Source organism: Sprattus sprattus, assembly GCF_963457725.1.
Source record: "Sprattus sprattus genome assembly, chromosome: 1".
Lineage (NCBI taxonomy): Eukaryota > Metazoa > Chordata > Actinopteri > Clupeiformes > Clupeidae > Sprattus > Sprattus sprattus.
The window spans coordinates 68,561,471-68,584,043 of NC_137920.1; the positions used below are offsets into that span (position 1 = coordinate 68,561,471).

Sequence of the window (22,573 nt, forward strand, 5' to 3'; positions counted from 1 at the left end):
AAAGATTAGACTGACTGCTCAAAAAACTTGCATAATTTATTAAGCTTGTGGCACACTTGTGTCATACAGAAGGCCACCACCATCAGTTTACACTCCAGAGTCGCTGTTGTGCCTTTTTTACTGTCTCTGAGGTGTTGGCAGACCATGAGAGGTTATCTGTTAGGTAGGCTCCTAGGAACTTGAAGGTGTGGACCTTCTTCACACAGTCCCCGTTGATGCAGAGTGGGGCCGGATCAGCATTTTGCCTTCTGTAGTCCTTTCATTTTTGTGGTGTTCAGTGACAGATTGTTGTCTGAGCACCACACTGTCAATTTCGGTACCTCATCTCTGTATGCTGATTTGTCGTCTTCTGATATTAGCCGACCACGGTGGTGTCATCAGCAAATTTAATGATGGTGTTGGTGGGATGGGTTGGAGTATGTACAGTCATGAGTGTACAAGGAGTACAGTAGTGGGCTCAGCACACAGCCTTTTTGAGAGCCAGTGCTTAGCGTGATGGTGAAGGAGAGGTGGGGGCCGAGTTATACAGTTTGTGGGCGGTTTGTGAGGAAGTCCTTTATCCAGGTGCAGAATGAGGGGGAGAGGGGGAGTTAATTTGCTGACTAGTATGTCAGGGATGATTGTATTCAAAGCTGAGCTGTAGTCACTGAAGAGCATTCTTACATAGGTTCCACAGAGTTCAAGGTGGCTCAGTGCGGTGTGGAGGGCTACGTCGATGGCATCTTCCGTGGACCTCTTTGCTCTGTAAGCAAACTGATGCGGGTCAAATGTGGGGGGGTTGATTTGATGTGCCGTGAAACCAGTTTCTCAAAGCATTTCATGATTACAGGTGTAAGTGCACTCGGTCTATAGTCATCCAAGCTGTTGATGGCTGGTTTCTTAGTGATGGGGATGATGATAGCTGATTTTAGGCAGGGTGGGATGGTGGCTAGAGTAAGAGAAAGGTTAAAGATCTTAGTCAAAACCCCAGCGAGGGGACTTCCGGTTGTGCAATGTAAGAGGGCTGTCACGCTTTGGGATAGCTCCTGTATATTTCATAATTTACATGCACCACTTCGACGTTTGCCCTTTTTCACCGTATTCATTTTTAAAAAAGTAAACTCGCCTACATTCTGATAAGATTTAACTGGCTTACAATGTTGAGACCACGTCAGGGAAAAGATTCTGCTGCAACTCAAGCATCAACGGCTAAGATGGTGGAGGTGCTAACTGTTACTAGCCTGGTGAAGGAACTTGAAAAACACAAAGAAAGCTTGGCCGCAGAACTCAAAACATTCCTCTCGACATCTTTAGAGACCTCCCTAACACCTATACGGACGTCTCTCGATACAATGAGCGCTGCATTGGACTATCACAACCAAAAGATAACAACCATTGAAAATACACTTTCCACCCATAGTGATGAGCTAGCTGAACTGACAACCAGACTTGATCAGATGGAGAAAGCCAACGCTGCACTAGCATCCAAAGCAGAGGACCTTGAGAATTGTTCCAGACGACAAAATGTAAGAATCGTTGGCTTACCTGAAGGTCTAGAAGGCGGTTCACCGTTGGAGTTCATTTCGAAGCTTCTCCAACCAGTTATTGGAAACGATGTTTTTCCTAAATATCCAGAGCTGGACAGAGCGCACCGTACACTAGCTCCGAAGCCTGCCAGAGGACAACGTCCGCGAGCCTTTATCGTTAGATTCCATCACTATCAGGATAAGGAGCGTGTGCTTCGAAGGGCAAGATCGCAGAGGAAAGACATGAAGTTCGACGGCAACAAAATCCTGTTTTTCCCTGATATGAGTGCAAGCCTGGCCAAGCAACGAGCGACATCCAAGGAAATCAAGGCCAAACTCTATGCCGATAGAATCGTGTTCTCCCTACGCCACCCTGCTCGGCTGTACATCACCGTCAATGGGGACAAACATCTTTTCTACACTCCGGCAGCAGCAGAAAACCCCAGCGAGTTGGTTGGCACAGGAATTGAGTACCTTTCCAGATACGTCAGGGCCAGCGGCTTTCCTTGTACTCACTGGTTGGTGGAGTCAGTGCAATTGTGGTGGGCCTGTTGACCTCAAAACGGGCAAAGAAAGGATTTAGTTCCTCTGCCAGTGAGGCATCAGCGTTGACAGTGCTGGTGTTTTTGTTCTTGTAGTTGGTGATGTTTTGAATTCCCTGCCACACTCTCCTTGGATTATTGTTAGTGAGGTGGTCTTTTTTCCTTGTAAGCCTTGGCTGTAGCAGTACTATACAGGGCCTTGTCACCTGACCTGAAGGTGGAGTTCCTCTCCTGGAGTAAGGTCTTGACCTTGCTTGTTATCCAGGGTTTCTGGTTAGGATACATCCAAATCCTTTTGACTCAGTCACAGTGTCTGTACAATGATTGATGTAGGACTGTGCAGTTCCTGTATATTCCTCCAGCTTGGTCCAGCTTGATTTTTACACAATCAGTCTGATATTTCCCGGCATGACCTCACTCTCGGTTAGTAAGTGGTTAGTAATTATTCCTATTGTACCAACGCCAAACACGGCTCTTCAGAATGTTAGAACATTTCAGTTAATTTGAATGGGCCATACCAACATTCGCTGGTCTGTAATTAATTAATATTCTCCCCTGCGAAAAATGAAGCATTTGCGCTGATAAAAATGTATATTATTATTAATTTGTATACTTATACTATTGCATTGCAAGCTTGCTCTCGTGTGTGTGTGTGTGTGTCATGTGTATTGATTAATACTGCAAAAACAGGCTAATTTTCTAAATCGTTTTTGTAAATGTTTATTGAATAATGTTGGCGTTTAAACTTTGCCTACACTAAATTTTTGACAGCCTAACATCTACTCTTACCAGTAGCAGTTAATTAAAACCATACAATTTAATGTTTTTTTATAAAGAGATACAACTTATATTGAGCAGAATAAGGTTTAGCCTATTGGTCCGGCCCTCCACAACAGTCAAAGTATCTCATGTGGCCCCTTGGGGAAATTAATTTCCCACCCCTGTTCTAAATTAACTAAACTTTGTAAAAAGACGTTGTCCTTGCAGATTGCATTGATACATCCATCAGCTCCAAAAAAAGAAAAAAGGTTTGACTCACCAAAGCAGATCACTTAAATAGGAAGTTGCCGCGGCGCGTCCATGAACAAACAGGTTTTCAATGGAAAGCATGGAGAGGGCATTCAGTCTCTTCTGTCCCATCGTGTTTCTTGTGAATGTCTTAATCCTTTTCAACATTGAAAAGTTCCTCTCAGACTCTGAAGAAGCCATCAGGGTTGTGATGATGCTGAGCAGAGTGCAGGTTTCAGACAAGGCCTCTTGCAGGTTGTATTCGTGAGTGGCCTGGAACAGCAACAGTGCTGGTTTTCCTGTGTGCACCTCAGTGTGTCCGTATAGTGCCCCAAACATTTAATTTCTAATTTCTCTTCCAGTGACAATTTACTAAATTGCACCCTCAATATAAAGTCTACATTATTTATTGTAGGCTGAATTAAAAGACCTCTAAAATACCCAAAAACTAGAGATTGCTAACTAGCAGTAATGTTACTGGCATTGACCTGTCTGATTAAGATCTGTCACAGGGTACAGTTCTCGCAGTTTCGAGTTGCTTGACAGATTTCAAGGGGCACATCTCCCAATGTAAACTTTGGCCTGTGTGATTCACGCTCATTGGTGTCTCCATGGCAACAGTCTTAAGCTTGCATCGCTGCCCCACAGAGCAGAGAGCGACAGCGGAAGAGCAGCATTTCACTGAGCAGGCACACAGATAGAAAGTCACACGGATGAAATTACTCCAAAACAGGACTATAATGCTTGTGAGTCAAGTTTATTCACACACACATTCACGCTACTTTGCATTTTAAATCAAATATATTTTGCCACAAAGTACAGATGTATTGAGCTTTCTGCACAACAGCGACATCTGGATCTGGTGGGGCAGTGCCCCACGTGCCCCTAATGTAGAAACGCCACTGATTGAGGGTAGTAACACCGTTTGCTTGACCCAACCATGTTTCAGGTAAAAGTAAAAAATCAAGTGTATGTTTGCAAATAAGATCATTTATTATTTATAAAATGACTTGGTTAGAAGGTAAGTGTAGAGAGAGTAACAGATTAATGTTGATATGCAACATGCTTTATTTTTATTTTTTTACTTCTTTTTATTTCCTTTTATCAAATGCAGTCATACAGTACATCACATTTTTACATGAAATTAAGTGCCACGGGTACAAGTCTGAGGCTAGTGGGGTCAGAGTCCATGGATGTCTTGGGCCTAAACCATCAGGATCCAGGCATATCAGAATTGAGTTACACATTACAACAAACACAGTACATCACACATAACATTACATTAAGAAAGTATTCTGAAAGAGAAAGGCCTGCAAAAGTCCATTGCTTAAAAGGAAAAACAAAGAAAAAATTAAATAAATGTATATCAGTATGTTTATTCTGCTTATCATATCAAATAGAAGTGTATAGCAATGGGAGACCAGTTGTTTATGAATTCCTCTGTTTTAAGTTGTAATAGTGCAGTCAAGTGTTCCATAGGGTACGTAAGGGATAATGTATTGTCCGGAGGTCATTCTACCAAAATAATTCCCGACGGGGCGAACAGCACCCCGACGCGCAGCGGATTTATTTTTGAAGAATGACCGACGGACAATACATTATCCCGCTTATTATACGGGTACTTGCCAAAAACGTTCCTCCAACATACCTCTTTTTAATGATTTAGGTGCCGTTTCATGTGTCCCGTTTAGAAATAAATAGTTCTTCAAGCAAATAGAACTTTGAAGTTTCAGGTGTTGCATAGCAACCCATTACTTGCTGACTTCAAATTACTCTCTACTGTTGCGTTAAAATGACTGGACTTCTGGCGGAATGATATGAAAGATGTGAATTAGAAGTACAAAACCCGTTGCCAATGACAACGGTGATTATCTTTCGCAGAGGTCTGTTAGCAGGAATTAATGTATGGGTATGATGTAGGGATGGCCCATTCAAATCAACGGTACTTTTTGGAACATTCTGAAGAGCCGTATAATAAATATATTGAATTCTATCCCTCCATTGGGTTATTGTTGGGGGCTGTGGCTTCAGCCAGGAGGCTGTTATTACTTTGTTTGCTATTAGAAGAAGGGCTCTCAGAAGATTTGTTTGGCTGTTTTCATCAAGGTTATCAGGCAATATCACTAAAATGAAGTGTGATGGTTCTTACGGTATGTCAATAAATAAACATGTTTTTCACATGAGTTTTCCCATTGTTCATCAGAGATTATGGTTCCCATTTTTCTTTAATCTCCAAATTATTGTCCTTTAGTTCTTCCTGCAATATCCTATATAAATGTGTAGTCTTGCAACATGCTATAAATTTGAAAAGTTAACAACTTTATCTAAAAAAGGCTTATTGGTTCTCTTTTTGAATAGGACAGGTATATGAGTTAGTGAGCATACAATGCGCTGACCTGAACCGAGAGTTTTTATATATAGACACATATGCGGGGACTTACCACTTCTGCATGGCTGTGAGGCTCTTCGGGAGATTTCTTAGTCTCTGTGATAGTTGGGCAGGCTCCTGGTGGTAGAGATGTACTAGGTTTGACATGGGAGGGGGAGAAAGTAGGGAAAGGATGTAACTTTTAACGTTTTGACTCATCTTTGAACTTGTTTGTCTCCAAAGGCAATTGGTCTTTTCATTACAAATTTCATGTTTTTATAGAAAATTTACGAACACGGTTTGTAGCCTTTGCTTCAGATTCATTACACAAACACAAAACAGCTCATAAGGTTATTAGCCTTTTAATAGCAAAGTGACTTGACAGATTGATGATTCTTTTCATCTTTAAAAATAAAAATATAACAGGTTAACATGATTCTGGCGAGAGGTTGTTCATATTTGAGCTCAGCAGTCAATTCAATTATACCTTACTCTTCCAGGCTCCTGAAGCAACATGTTGATGGAAGTGCAAAGATTAAGGACATAGGACACACAATCTCCTTACAATTTTTTTATTAATATTTGAATTACTAGAGAGCTACTAACTTTATCTTAATGTGTATTAAAGGTACAGTCTGCAATTCTAATCCAATACACATTTTGTGAAGTGTTCAAACACATTCCTGGCTCTCAGCCTGAGCCATACACCATTCCAGCCAATCAACACATTGCTACAGGAACATGAAAGGGTAGTCATTTGATGACTGCTGTAAAGCACAAATATCAACTGTACCTTTAAGGCTATCTCTATTGTTTGAATGAGAACGAATGAGATGTTTAATTTTAGATTTGGGGTAAAGGCTAAAGAGCAAACGATCAGCAGTGTGGCATGTGTGATTCATTTGAATTTCTAAATTATACTCTGAATTGACCTTTGGCCTGTTGGTCTCTGAGATAAGGTAGTCTAGAGATGTTATTATCACCGGAGTAAACCTTGAGCATGGGGATGTAGTTCTTGTTAATCCCACAGGGGGTCACCAGCAGCCTTTCTAGTTATTCAGCTTCATAGAAAATGACATCTCTCCTATGAGTATGCAGCAGCACAAGTCAGAAATAGTTTCAAGGGTGAACGCCTCATACCTCATGCCTCATACCTTCAAGATGATATGTTAAAGAAAATCTGTTAACGAAAAACTAGATTGAATTGCTTTCAAGTATTTTGGAGCCACTCCCGAGTTTCTGCCATTGTTGTTGAAGTTGACTGATCAACATCAGTCCAGTTATGCTAGTCTTATCAGCCAATTTCAGGTGATTGGCAGAGTCAAGACTTTGGAATCTGCCTGATCTATTGCATGCAGGGTAACCAACTCCAACCACTTTTTGACCTACATAAGACTCAAGACTCAAAGACTAACATGGGGCCTTTTCCACAACATATACCATCGGAGTTTATAAGCCCTGGGAAATCTGCCTTTAGGGCGTCCACTGTAGGGCACTTGAACTTATGGAAGCATTATGGAGTTTTGGTCTTAACAAGTAACTTACCTACCTAAAAAGCATGCATAAACCTTGGAAACACCACCAACAGCCCAGTAGGCATTGATTAAAGCTTGCTAACATGCTGACTGGTGTCTTTTGGCGATGATGTTAAGTCTTCTCTTGCATTTTCGCTGGGTGTTCTGACACAAACCACATACTGCATAGCCTGGACTGCTATGGACGAAACCAAAAATAGTTAAAAAAGCTCAACTTTTAAGTTGCAAATATTAGCTACCCTGAACATTAGCACTGAAGCAGTATGCAGGAAGGTAGGCTAAAAAAGAGGAACACTACCATGCCACTAGCAAAGACCATGTATTGTGATTTATATGCCTTGATCAACCATTGCTGTGTAGCTTTGTTTTTGGGTGGAGGGAGTCATCAACTTGACCTCAGCGGTGCACAAAGTGCATTGTTTCCTGTCATGCCCTACCGCCTGGTCCTGCCCATTTGGCAGCTGTTGGGTTATATTGCTGTCCAACACATTGCCTGAATAGCATTGCAAACCATTTATGTCAACATGACCAAAATCAGGATTAATGTCAAAATGCGGTGTAGTACATGAGACCAAATTTATTAACTGTGAGGCTAACCTATCTGCGAATACCATACGCAGCCTAATTGAGAACCTGTTTTACTTATTGTGTTGTATGGTCTTGTTGATATAATGACTAACTGTATGGTAGTAATATTTATCAGTGTATATGCATTTATAAGTATATAGTATATGAGATGTCATTTTAGAGCTGTCTGCTGATTTCCTGAAAAAAGCGCCCCTTCAGGCTCCTCTGCAGAATTGCAGCCTTCAGTACAACCAGCGTGATTTACGGGAAATGGTAAAGTTCTAGTAGACGGTTGCGGCATGTGTGACTGTGTGAGCAGTCTGCAGAGGCATGGCTCAGATAAGATAAACAGACTTTATGGCTTGTAATTGAGGCCATTTGTATAGACTTCTCCTTTGCTGGTAGCATTTTAAAAGCATTGTAAAATCATGTTCAGCTTTCACCTTAGCTCTCTAAGCATGCCTTTTTAGAAACATTCTTGACAAAAAGAGCATATAATGACAATGTTTGAGTCTGTTGTGACATAGATTGTGCTTGTCTTATTTTTTGTCTGCTTTTAACTCCTGACATCTCTGAGATGGAAATCATTGTAATATTGATGATAATTGTAATATGTTGCAATGTCAAGCAGGACCAAGATCATGTTTTTTGGGGCTTTGAGCCTTTTTAAAGAAGCATACAGGAAACAGGCGGGAAACACTTAGGCGTGGTCTATTCCACAATTTCTGGTATAAAGAATCCTTTGTGGCAGTCTTATCTCTTTTGATGATATTTTATGTGTAGAAAGCCATATAAGATGTGGTGCATAGCCTACAGTATTTAACTTAGGTATCTGTCCCTCCTTGCTTGGGTTTGTTATGTAGCAAGTCTAGTTTATTTCCTGCTGACGCTCCCCCTTCAGGCCTGTTGCAGAAGTGCAGTCTTGAGGAGAATTGGTGTGATTTACAGGAAAGCCCTTCCCGCAGGCCTGTTGCAGAGGTGCAATGTTGAGGAGAACAGGTGCCATTTACAGGAATGTTGTTAATCATGAACATGGACCAGTGTGCCTTGTGCTCTGGCATACTTCATAGCATACTCCTAGAAATGGGTTACATCATCCATGAAAGTAAATACATACAAAATTTGGGCAGAACAAAGCTGAAATTACATGTTTTTTTTTAAATCAATATTGATTCATAACAACATTGGTGGGTGCAAAATTCATGTACTAAGTCAAAATTTTAAGAGTTTTTGATGACCTTGATAACGCAGAAATGGCATGGGTTTTCCACACTACCGCAGGGCATTCCAATGCTTCCTCTTTGTATGCATATCTTTGGCATCTAGCATTCCACTTCTCAATACAGTTTCAAGTAAATCTGTCAAATCAAAGATCACAAAAAATTCTTCAACGATAGTTCATTCCAAAACTCACTTGTTACAAAATAAGCTTGGTAAAATATCAGAGTGCTTCCCTTTTTACAAATGTAAAAAGTATGGAATGTTGAGGAATATTTCTTCAGTGATCTGAAGTTAAATAATAAATAATGACAGAAGAGTGGGAAGAGGAAGAGCATCGTTGTCCTGAGAACAGGGCTCTTCAAGTCGCAGGAAGTGTCTGCCGGGGGAAGGCAGGATGTGATGTAATTCGGACTGAGCTGACCCCAGTTTCTACCCTTTGGTGCTAATTTATAGGTGCAGCCTCTGAATGCTCTGCTCTGATTGCCCCAATATTGTTGGTACAAAATCCAAATGCTGCTGTACATCCTATAAACTTTTTTCCCCTTTGCCATCTGGTAGGCGTTACCGAAGTATTCAATCTCCCACCGGTAGATTGGAGAGCAGTTTCTTTCCAAGGGCCATCAGGCTTTTAAATGGACAGTGATACATACTGTTTTTCTGTGTATATGACAAATAAATACTTGAACTTGAACTTGAACTTGAACTTGAACTTGGTGTTGCGCTTGATGCTGCTGGGCAGGGAGGCATGAACACAGCCTGGACCGAACACAGCCTGGCATGAACACAGCCTGGCATGAACACAGCCTGGACATTTTCCCTTTTCTATGCAAACATAGAGTCTTCACTTAGTTTAAGTCTGGAAGATGACCGTTGACACAGTCCAAAGTCTGTATCTACAATTAAAACACTGTCTTATCTCATCTAACCTAACATCATACATTAGCCATCGGTTTTACGATTAATGAGAATAAGTTCTCATTTCTCATTCTCTCAGCTTCCCCCTTCAAGGTGAAATGTTTGAGTGTGGCAGCACAGCAGAGTAATCAGGAAACTCACCATGATGCAGGGAATTGTAATAATCTCTAGACTCAAATGTATAGGGTGAAAAACTCTGGAGTGTTATACAAAATAATCTGTGCTATTGTGGAATACAGAAACTGGGAAATGAAATATAACATGTAACGCAGAGAATTAATATGTATGTATTATATGTTGAATGACAGCATCATATGGAAAATACAGCCGCGGAAAAAATTAAGAGACCACTTCAAAATTATCAGTTTCTCTGGTTTTACTATTTATTGGTATGTGTTAAAGTAAAATGTACATTTTAGTTTTATTCTATAACCTACTGGCAACATTCCTACCAAATTTCAAATAAAAATATTGTCATTTAGATCATTTATTTGCAGAAAAATGACAATTGGTCAAAATAGCAAAAAAGATGCAGTGTCTTCAGATCTCGAATAATGCAAAGAAAACAAGCTCATATTCATTTTTAAACTACACAATAGTAATGCTTTAACTTAGGAAGAGTTCAGAAATCAATATTTGGTGGAATAACCTTGATTTAAAATCACAACTTTCATGTGTCTTGGCATGCTCTCCACCAGTCTTTCACATTGCCGTTGGGTGACTTTATGCTACTCCTGGCGCAAGAATTCAAGCAGCTCGGCTTCTTTTCATGGCTTGTGACCATCCATCTTCCTCTTGATCACATTTCAGAGTTTTTTTTATGGGATTCAGGTCTCAAAATTGGGCTGGCCATGACAGGGTCCTGATCTGGTGATACTCCATCCACACCTTTACTGGCCTGGCTGTGTGGCATGGAGCATTGCCCTGCTGGAAAAAACACTTCTCAGAGTTGGGGAACATTGTCAGAGCAAAAGGAAGCAAGTTTTTCTTCCGGGACAACGTTGTTCTTTGCCTGGCTGAGGTTTGTAAAAGACCATAAGGATTGAACCAAAGCCGACTGGAGGGTCTCCTAGTTCGTCTTCTCTGATGAGTCCAATTTCACAGTAGGTGCAAGACTCTGTGGCTTGTAGGCCTCTCCAGGTCTCCCTCTAACCATCAGACGACCATGTGTTGGGCAAAGCTGAAAATTGGACTCATCAGAGAAGACGAACTAGGAGACCTTCCAGTCCGCTTTGGTTCAATCCTTATGGTCTTTTACAAACCTCAGCCAGGCAAAGTACAACGTTGTCCCGGAAGAAAAACTTGCTTCCTTTTGCTCTGACAATGTTCCCCAACTCTGAGAAGTGTTTTTTCCAGCAGGGCAATGCTCCATGCCACACAGCCAGGCCAGTAAAGGTGTGGATGGAGTATCACCAGATCAGGACCCTGTCATGGCCAGCCCAATTTCGAGACCTGAATCCCATAAAAAAAACTCTGAAATGTGATCAAGAGGAAGATGGATGGTCACAAGCCATGAAAAGAAGCCAAGCTGCTTGAATTCTTGCGCCAGGAGTAGCATAAAGTCACCCAATGGCAATGTGAAAGACTGGTGGAGAGCATGCCAAGACACATGAAAGTTGTGATTTTAAATCAAGGTTATTCCACCAAATATTGATTTCTGAACTCTTCCTAAGTTAAAGCATTAGTAGTTTAAAAATGAATATGAGCTTGTTTTCTTTGCATTATTCGAGATCTGAAGACACTGCATCTTTTTTGCTATTTTGACCAATTGTCATTTTTCTGCAAATAAATGATCTAAATGACAATATTTTTATTTGAAATTTGGTAGGAATGTTGCCAGTAGGTTATAGAATAGAACTAAAATGTACATTTTACTTTAACACATACCAATAAATAGTAAAACCAGAGAAACTGATAATTTTGAAGTGGTCTCTTAATTTTTTCCGCGGCTGTATGTCTTGCTTGATATTTGATTGAAAACAACAAACGATAAACAAAATGTACACATATAAACAATCAAAGAGTAAAAAATCGAAGGAAAAAGCCAAAAAGCAGCACAACAACACCCAGCAGTGTGAAGGCTGGTCTTACAGTTTAGAAGATATGAACACATACAAACAAAACATTACGTTGTGGCTTTATCTAAACAATCTAGTCTGCATGATGGTACCTGCCAAAGTGTTCCAGAAATGTAATTTCATTCCGCATCGGCTGCAATGGTTCCTAGGACTGTGTGCGCATGTGTGTTTAATACCCAACATTTTGACATGGCGGTGAACGACAAAGAAAAACCTGAAAGTCCACCCTGGTCTCTATTTACAGGAAGCCAACACATATTTTTTTTAAACCTGTGTACAAACTATTTTAAACAGAGTATCTTAATAAAAGGTGGTTAGTAGAATAAACGAACCTGATCAGTTCATAAGGTTGGCAGATGGGTTTTGAAATGTTAAATCATCACATGTTCTCTGAGATGTGAGAGGCTTTTCAACTGTTTTCATTCTATTCATTGCAGATAACAAGGCACTATAGCTTTGATATGTGACCTAACTCAAAAAAACAGGAGTAATATGATAAAGAGATTCTGTTCCGTTGTGTAGTGTAATCTGCGGTACTGACTGTTGTCATGGTTTCATACTAGAGGGGCAGAGGCTATGGTGTGTGTTTTGCCATCTGAGCAAGTTGGGCACGTGCCATGTCCCGCCCACTTGATTGCCTTGGCGTGTCAGCTCTCTGGGGTTATTTCGGGTGACTGTCCCAGAAGCTGGTTGAGTTGTTGAAGTTGGAGTGTAGCCAACAACATTGAATACCTAAAGACATAGTTCTTCCAGCACATCCTTGGGTTAGACTATCGAACAAAACATTTCCTTCTGTGTGTCTTCAGAATAAATTAGAGACATGTCCAGGTACACGCCCTTTATAAACCTTTCTCTTTCCCCTCATTGCAGACCCAGAGCTGTGCAGAGCTTTGAATGTACACGCCACTGCACACTGTCAGGCTTTCAAGTGTTACACATCACATTCATGGTAGATGATAGAGCCCTTTGAGCCATGGAGCCTTTGTGTGTTAACATCTGTGTGTTTTGCATGACAGTTATATTTAATTATAAAAACACCCACACCCACATTTTTAAATAAATGCAGGATGTAGTTGTATTGTTGGCCTAGTCAGACTCTCATGCGTCTCTTTGTCACTGGATATTGGTGGCCAGTTTTTGAGGTGCTTGTATCATAATGAAAGTGAAAAACAACAGTTTTTTATTTTTTTTGCCTTTTGTAACAATGCTCGTGAATGGTTGGGTCCCGCATGACCCATACCAGACCCAATAGTCTCACAAATTACATTTTGTGAATTTGCGCCTTTTTGTTTTTGCCATAAATGCAGGTATGTGAAGGTCCATCTCACAGATTGAGATAGAGCTGTTGCATTAGAGTGACTGTTAATTAAGTTGATTCCCCTTCCAGCCAGCACGAGGACAGAGGTTGTTTTTGTCTCCACCACTTCCTCTTTGAAGTCTCATCTCACACCACCAGCATATAGAGAGTATTGGGCCCTGTTCAACTCGTCTGGGAGAAAGATCAACATCGTTTAGCACCGTGTTTACTCGTAGATGTTACCTGACAGAATACCAGTACTGGATCCGGGACACTGGAATCATCACTGGATATTGTGAAACAGGTTTATCACTATTGTGTATACATAATAACATAATGAGTAGCAGAAATGTGTCGTTAAGAGCAGTGAGTCATTGCAAAGTTAGGGAAATACCAAGTTGCCAGTTGAGTAAAATGGCTTTTTAGGGAGTTACCCCTAATGGTATGGTTTAGTGAAGATGACCAAACAATGTTTCAGTAGTTCTCTGTTATTAAGCACTACACCTTTTGCCCTTCAGCTAGTGGTTGAGGTTAGTCTGGGTAAGATGCACTCATTAATTATGTTGAAAGAAACACACAAGCATTTCTTTGATGCTTTAAAACATTGAAACATGCAATGATGTGCATTGTTAACTTCTCAGTAGGCTTTTACCATTGTATGCCTCCGTACTAATATAATTACAAAAACAGTTAATAACAATGTATGACATCTCCAAGAGGTGGTTACTGTGTATGCAGTGGGTAGCACTGAGTGGATGATTGAGGAGGTGCAGTAATGAGAAATGACTGGCTAGATTCATGTTATTATACTTATTACAAAGCTACAGCAATAGTTTAACTTTTTTTATTGTTTTACCTTGTGTTTTAATGTAGTGCAGTAGAACTGAACTACTGTTTCATGACTCAAATCAGCAGTCAGTTACTGAGAAGAAAAATGACAACCTATTGGTAACTATAAATAAGTATGTATTTACACAGATGACACTTATCAGTGTAGCAGCCTCATTTACTAATTATACTGTAACAAGAGTAACAGACTTGGAATTGTGGTGTATATTACAAAACTGCATATCTTAGATTAAATTCCTCTGTGTGACAATAGTATGTTATGGCTGCTGATTCCTGCTTAGTTATTTTTAGACTGTTTGTTGCCTCAAGCTAATGTTGCTCTCTGTGACTTCCTATTCTACACCCTTATTTTGTTGATGATGTGTCAATATATTTTGACGTGTGAACTCCCATACATTTGGGCAGAATGTGGCAGTCCAGTGAGTTAATCTGATGTTTTTAAGGGTTATTAAATGTTATTACATTTCCTAAATCTGTTATCCTATAACATGTAACTTGCATAATGATCGTGTTTATCTAGGTACAGCATTTTATTAAATAATTTATTGTGGCCCTAATCCGTTACTGAATAGGTGCATGGTTGTTACCTTCATATTCTACCTTCTATTCATTAAGAGGGTTCCACCTATTCACATTGACACAGGACATCTAGGGCATTGCACCTAGGAAAACCCCTTACAAACCTACAAACGTGATTTGTTTTTGTCTGACCTGATGCCCTCGTGTTTTGTTGTGTGTTATGTATATAAGTGCAGCGTAAGTGATATTATCTCTCAATAAAGTTTAACGTTTTAAAGTAAACCGTTAAAGTTTGTTTGTCATTTATGGTCCGCCTGACTGTGTATTTGTCTTTGTCTGAAGAGCATATGAGTCTTGCTCTCGGTCGAGTTGACAGCAAAAATAGCTAAAGAAGTGTGGTTCTTACATCAGAATGATCAGGTCCTCACCATGATTATTTTATTACATCAATTGAGCTTACATATGATTTTAGTTCATGAATTTGATGTGAAATTTGTAAGATTTATTTTGGGCTTTTATGCCTTTATTTGGACAGGACAGTGAAGAGTTGTGGACAGGAAGCAAGGCGGAGAAGACGTGGGGAGAGGATCGGGAGAACGACAGCAGGCCGAAATCGAACCTGTGTCCCCGCGGGCAATGAAGCCCGTAAATCGGCTTGCGCAACAGTGCCCCCCAACAGTCAGATTTTTTTAATGGTCATAACAATGCCTATAATATATATTGCAAGAGATGTAAGGGCTCCATCAGCTAAGTGACGCCAGCAAGCCACGGCCACTGTTTAGTTTTCAGCACTCAGAGGCTTCTTGTTGTCCGGACAGCTCAGCGGAGGGCACTGAACATGGCTCCACTGTGTCTAGCACAAACCTCCTAGATGGCTTTCAGTTCAGATGAAATCCAGCAGCATAACAATGACAACGAACTGTAGGGAACAGTTGGTTTAGCAGCCTGAAGTCCAGATGTGTCCTTGTCCCAGTTAACAAACTCTCCTAGTCTTATCCACCAGTTGATGAATGATGGCCAAGCCCACTTGTGCATGGAATACTCCTCTTTTCTATCCTTTTCCCTTTTTTTTTTTTTTTTACTAAACTCCTGCCTTGTAGCTGTTAACCCTTGTATTGCTCAAATTACGAATAGCTCTTTGTCATTTGCCACTAAGCCTTCATGTTTGAAACTAGCATCAAATCTATTGAAAAGACAAATGGTTTCAAAACAATTTTTCCAAATATATAATTATCATAGTCAGCCTTCTTCTACAAATGCCATCTTTGGTATCACAGCATGTTCAGAGGACTCCGATCCACCAGCAAACCTAAAATGGGTCATTGCTTTCTCCTCATTATTGGCTAAGCGTGCCATTCTTTTTAAATGGAAAGATTCAAAGCCCCCAACACATAATCAGTGGATTATAGACATGATGCAAAACATAAAACTAGAAAAAATAAGATGTACACTGAATGGCTCAATGAACACATTTCCTAAAACAAGGTATCCTTTTATTTAACATGTAAATATGGGGTGTACTGGGATGCTGTTTTTCTTGTTCCCTTAAGTCTGTCTGTCATATGTCATGTGAGATGTCAATTGTTGTTGTAACATATTTTTACATCATATAACTTCTAAAATGTATTGTCTGTAAATTGGTTAAAAATCACCATAAATGAAGTGTTAAAAAAATGGTTTTGACTCCTCCTCTCCTAATAAATATAATTGGTAACTTCCCATCGATGGCTTAAGTACTTTGTTTGGCTCAAAGAGACCAAGTCACAGCACATATCTGATATTCATAGTGAACCACCATGTAAGTTGACCTAAATTGATCCATACATACCTAAGCAAGAAGCTTTCTGCTCCTGAAGCACCTCTTTATTATAAATCTAGGGTTAGGGCTTTATTTTATGAGGATGTGTGGCCTTTCTGCTAATCTAAGTGATTCTTTCTTTGTGGCTGAAACTGGCATGAGGAAGAACATACCAACCGACTGTTAAGTCAGCATTGGAGCAATGCAGTACCACATAAACAACCACCCTATCCTGTATGAATGTGTCATGTGGCTTAAGCTTTCAACAGTAGATATATGATTCTCTTCTCTTCATAGATGTTGAGGAAAATAGTTATTCAGTTAAGTGTTTAGGCTGTCTAGGTCTCAATACACTCTATCCACGTCCCTGAGATTTAGATGAATGTTTTCTGATAAACTGCCACAAGAGCATTGTTCCCTATGGCAGGGATCTCAAACAAGAAAAACCTGTACAGGATATTTTCATTTGAACGACTCACATTCAAATAGTCGGTGCTGTGCTGTGCTAGTTGTGAATCCGAATCACTGAGTAGGTGTGCATGTTGCATACATAATGTTTATTTATGTATCTTATAGCTGAGATTAGACTTAAATTGAAGAAGATAATCTTAATGTATCTTTTTTCACTCCCATGTGTGAAGTCGAGAGGAATGTTGAATATTTCCTCAGACTGCCCGCAAGGTCATAGTGTGACACTTGTTCTTTTGAATTATCTGTCTCCAAACATCTGTTCCAAATAATCAGAGCAGCTTTGATTTGCGTAGCATGTTGAGCCTTCCGTCTCGGTGAGGCCGCATATCCTATCCATGTAGGTTGGATACATTGATCAACACCCTCTCCCTGTCAATCTGTTAGGGAATGTAAGATCAGACTCTTCTTATCTATAGAGATACTGCTGAATCTTCATGTCAAACTATACTCTCTGCCTTGGTGCACCACTGAACGAATAAAGGGTAACACTCTATTTGGATAGTCCACCTACAGAGACTTTACAGGTGGTTTGTTGAAATTCAAGTTCAGCCTTTCTAATTGTTCACTGAACATCACCTTAACCAAATAAAACCAAACCCCTAACCGTAAACATAAATTGTAGTTAACAGAGTTTCAACAGATAGTTTGTTTGTAATCTGAGCATCTAAAGGTAGTCTGCAAGGTGCCATCCAAATAAGGTGTGACCAAAAAGCCTGGTGGTTTTGGAAATGTATCCTGTGGTCCAAGGTTGGACTACTCCAACGCCCTCCCCAGCCACATTCCCTAGCAAGAGTCTGTTCTTCACACCATCATTTTTTCAGACCGTGCTCCTGTTTCTCCTCCTCCATCCAACGTCAGAACCAAGTTTATCAGGCAGACACCACACAGTTGCACTTCCTTAATTCTGGTGTGAACCTGTGCAAAACTTCAAAGCCACAATAGATTTACATCTCTGAAAAGTACACATAGATTACTTCCTACACATACTCTTTTGTGTTGTAATTGAGTGTAATTAATAGTTATCATCACACTTCACACTTATTAACTAAGTCTATGGTTTGCATTGCACTTCACTGAACTCTGAGGAAGCAAGTGTCAACACATGACGTGACTTACTCCTTTGTTTGTCAACAAGGCTACTTTAACACCCTTTTTATATAACACAACAAGACCTACGTATGTCATTTTGAGCCAATGTTTATGCTCTGTACAAGTGGGACTTCGTGGTTGTGCCCTTTTTTCCATGCATGGCAGGTAGACCAGATAAGCCTTTGTTCAACTTCTGTCTGACCAATTACATTGTTGACTTTGAGGTCCTGTGACAATAGTGGCAACACTTTTTCACAAGTGACTGTTTCTGAAGTTTAAGTTACAAGTGGTGTAGTTCTCAGAGGTTTGTAGTGATGATTAAAAGTGTGTTGATGTGTGCTGACGTTAAAACAGCCATGCCACCTTTGCATCATGCTACATAATAATATATAGTCTTGTGTATATCATAATCATGGAGTCTTGCTTATTGATAATTAACTAGGTTCTTAGGTAGCATTTTAAAGACCATATTCAAAACAAAATAGATACAGATTTTGTTTTTTATTTTGAAAAAATAAACCATTTACATATTTACAATTTACATGAGACCTCACACCCAGAGACTTTACAAATATTGTTTCCACCTGAAACGGACACTGTGGCATCTTCACAGTACAGGAGATTGTTGAGCTTGAATAACTTCACATGTTGTTTCCATTCAGTTACATCATTTTTCAGCTAAGTTAAAGTCAAACTTTCAACAAGTATTAATTAGGTCAAAGTGCTGTACACAGGTGGATAGTGCTGAAGCCATGAATCGAAGCTAACAGACTGTCAGTGTGTTGAATATGTTGCATGGCCACAGTTCCCCATAAGTTGTCTGCTCTTCGGTCAGTAGCGCCTGTTGTGACCAGTCAGACACTAGTTCTGTGACGAGCTGGAGCTCAACTGATCTGTCATCTGAAATTAAGGGTAAACAAGGAGATAACGACACGAGTTATAAAACAAAGTATTATTATACGTAGAAACAAGGTTGAGCTAAATATATCGAGCCTCCCACTCTTCCATTTCCTGCCAAATGTGGCACATGTGATTTACAGTATGTTACTCTCTCGATACAACAGCCATTACAAACATACATCTACAGGTCATACGCTCTTGATGCTAAACCTCTATTGTAACCCCCAGATCAGCAACAGAATTTAAACTTTTGTATTTCCATTTCCCCTTTACCTGATGCATCACTCCACTGGCTCTGGGGACTATGTTGGGACTCTGTTGTAGTGCCTACTTCATTGCTCAGGAAACCCCTCCCATTAACATCACTAGGAAACCACTGCGATGGATCGCGCTCCAGTTGTTGGGAGATCTGCAAATGCCAAACACAGAATATATACTTTAGACTGGATTGCCAATTTGTTGGTATTTAGTATTTCTAAAGAAAGGGTATTCCTGACAATGAATAGGACACCACAGTTGAATTTATACAGCTAATAAACTGAACTTACCCCAATGACATCGTCGTCATAACCTGCAATGTCAAGAGGCAAAGATGAGTATCAGTTCTAGCCTTTGTACCAAATTGTACCAAAATAACAACCGATGGATGTAAATAGGCTACCTATTGAGTGCTGTGGGGAAACTTGGAAAGATAAACTCCAGTCATTTGTGCTGTCAGGGCCAATCTCCACCGATGATGCAAAGTCTGGTACTCCTGAATCATCCATACATGGACGGGTAGGAAGTTCTGTGTGAGAACACAAAAATTCAATGAATAATGTGATACTAACAGCCTGATGAAATTGCATTTAGTCTCTGTTCAATCTTGTTAGCTTATTTCAAGGTTAAATTAGACAACTCATACCTATATCATCAGTGCTGTCTACTGTGTTCTCCTGAGTCACTGAATCATCCTGCATGCTTGTGAAAGGACTTCTGGCTCTGGAAGGATGTCCCTCACACATATCCCTGTCCTCTCTCTTGACTCTTGTTGTATCCTGGAATTGACAAAAATCAGTTTTTAATATTAAATTTGAATTTCCTCTACCATCATACAAAGGAAAGTCATAGCTGCAAATAAAGAGTACTAAACAACAACAGACGCCAGCAACAAAAACGCTTACCTTAGTCTTTTTCTTCGTGTCTCTTGATTTGGACCTTTTGTCTGAGAAAATAAAAAGAGCAGGGTTGAGATGTTGTCCTTCTCAAATATCAAAGTGTGACATTAAATTACCTTATTACGAGGGTGCTCACCTTTCTTTTTGGACACTTCCGGGAGCATTCGGTAGACTCGCACAGCGCCACATCCTTTGTTGATGCTTTGGTCTTTCACCTCCTCGATGTCAGGGAGGGAGTTCATGGCACAGCGGAAATTGGCCTTCCATGTCTTAGGGTCTGCTTTAGTCACACCAAGTTTGAATTTACCTGCAGTAAAATTGTTCAAGAAATTCACCAGTTAGTATCAATATCATTAACTGTAAAACAGCTTAGTATAATACAGTAGAAAAAAATGTGTTTGCGTTCATAAAGGTATGTTTCTAACCGGTGTGGATGGCCCACTTCTTGAAAAGGCAGGCATCCTTGTCCATCTGCCAGCCGTGACGAGCAGCATGCTTCCAGGGAATGGAAAACATCAACTTATCCTGTAAAGCAGCAAATAAGATATGCATGAGTTTCTTGTTTAAATGTACATACCTGAGTTTATAAGTGATGACCACAAAAACCAGACGAGCAGTATAAATTATAATTCTTTACGACACAGACATGTATTTTTGTGTGCATACCTTGTCTATCCACATCAAACCATCGATTGAATTGGAGTCGATCTGGTTCTCAAGCCAGGGTCTCATGCGCATTCTGGATACAGGCATAGTTTCTGCAACAAAACCAAAAAAAAAAAAAAACTTTGAGACTTTCCAATCATAATATTATAATAAACATAATATATGAAAAAAAAGTCTGCAGAGAATACAAAGCTGAGATGATTACTAGGAAGTACCCTAAGTTGCAGATAACAGACTAAAAGTTTCACGCACCAGGTAACCGCATGCAAAAGACAATTCTAGTGTCTTTCCTATTCGAGACATACAACAACCTCTCTTTCGCGCACGGAAAACGCAAAGACAATATCTTTGAACTTCCCCTTGACATTTAGGAATTTAACATATTACATTCCCGCCACAGATCAAACTAGCATACAATAACATAGCTAAATAACAATCGAAAATCCACACGGCACAATTTGTTTGCAAATTCACGTATCCCACACATTAAATAATAAAATAAATATGCAACTTACGGCCGTTAATGAGCGATTATATTATTTCGATTATTCCGAAAGATATACTCCACTCTAAGACACTTATGTCCACAGTCTTTGGCTCTCACTGAATAAGCTTTTCAAGTGAAGTCCGTGCGTTCTTTTATATTGCATTTCAAGGCATCGGGGCTTTCCTGATACGCTATGAAAGCCAACAACCCCTATGAAACCGGCCCGTCCCACTTTTTCACGCATGCGCACAGAGGAGCGGCGCTGACAGCCAGACAGGCTGATTTCTCGGAAATCATGCTGTTGAGCGCTAAGCGCTTTTGCCTCTATGGTGTGGGAGTCGTGCAACACCCTGTGAAACCTACTCGTGCTGAATTAGATCACTGCAAACGTTCTGAAAGAAAAAACGTGAATCCTAGTATTATAATCAGGACTAGGAAACAACTTCAAATCAACTGTAATGCTGTAACCAAAATAACCCACTGGTGTATGCTGTACATCAGACTTTCTTATTTACATACATGTACTGTAGACTTCATCCATTCTTTCCTCAGGGGCATGTATGTGGACCCTGGGCCCACTAACCCTACCCTCTGACCCCCACCGTCTATACATCCACAAAGGGTATCCGTTCAAGTGAACCTTTATAAAAAACATTTTTTTTTAAAACTGATCTTATCTTCTTTGGAAGGCCTTTCTGTGGAGACATGTACATATTGGGATGCAAAAATAAACTTATGCAAAGTTGTATTTGGTCTGCTATGTTTGAAAACAGATGTTATTTATATTGGTCTGTAGAGAACCAGCACAGTTTATTCACCAACAAGTCTATTTTTAAGATCTTTGTCAAAGTCTTAATCTACAGCTTTAATTGGCTATATCTTAGGTTATGCTAATGCGTTCTACACTGGCATACATGAACAACCATACTACATACAAAGTGAATATATGTTTGTTAAAAACAGGTTATTAAAAAAAGTTGATAGTGTAGAAAAAGTAGCAGCCAGTACATCAATACAAACGCCTTACAAAGCAAACAAACGCCTTACACTCATTATTAGTATTAATTAATGGCTATCTAGTTGTTGTTAGAATTGCCAACCTATCTGCAGGGACTTATTAATTGTTGTCATAACAAACTATGATATTGCAAAGAGGTTGTTTGCCAGATATCCGAAATGTTACAAACACACATATAAATATAAATATGTTTATATGTGTGTGTGTGTGTGTGTGTGTGTGTGTGTGTGTGTGTGTGTGTGTGTGTGTGTGTGTGTGTGTGTGTGTGTGTGTGTCTATGTGTGTTTGTTGGATGGCATAGCTCAGTAAAACAGATGTCAGCCTTCTCTTCTAGCCATGCTGACTAACCCGCTGAATGAACTAATGAACTGCATCTTAGAAGTGGTCCCTTTTCCGAGAAAGCCTGTAATACTAAAGACTCGCAGGTAGAGGGGGTTGTTTAGTTGCTGTGCTAGCTACTGTAAACTTTGCCCACCCCTCAGATAGGCTACGCCCTTGTCATACGTCATATGAAGTAAAGAAGTCTTAGTAAACTAGACATGTTAGTTATTTAAAATATTTCCTTAGGCTCAGTAATGTAGGC

At 39.9% G+C, this 22,573-nt stretch overlaps 2 protein-coding genes across 3 annotated transcripts in view; one reads left to right on the plus strand and one right to left on the minus strand.

Annotated features, from left to right (window-relative positions):
* Positions 1-22,573, plus strand: part of acsl6 (acyl-CoA synthetase long chain family member 6) — a gene marked incomplete at its 3' end in the record, with an annotated part of 45,544 nt that overhangs the window by 1,271 nt on the left and 21,700 nt on the right. The gene's annotated exons all lie outside the window — the stretch shown is intronic.
* Positions 18,267-21,136, minus strand: irf1b (interferon regulatory factor 1b). Its single transcript, XM_080840985.1, has 10 exons — positions 21,001-21,136; positions 20,486-20,577; positions 20,245-20,344; positions 19,956-20,126; positions 19,826-19,866; positions 19,567-19,699; positions 19,324-19,449; positions 19,211-19,233; positions 18,936-19,071; positions 18,267-18,662 (listed from the first exon to the last, which is right to left on the minus strand). Exons 2-10 carry the CDS (start codon positions 20,570-20,572, stop codon positions 18,526-18,528), a joined length of 954 nt encoding a protein of 317 aa, XP_080697111.1. The 5' UTR covers positions 20,573-20,577; positions 21,001-21,136; the 3' UTR covers positions 18,267-18,525.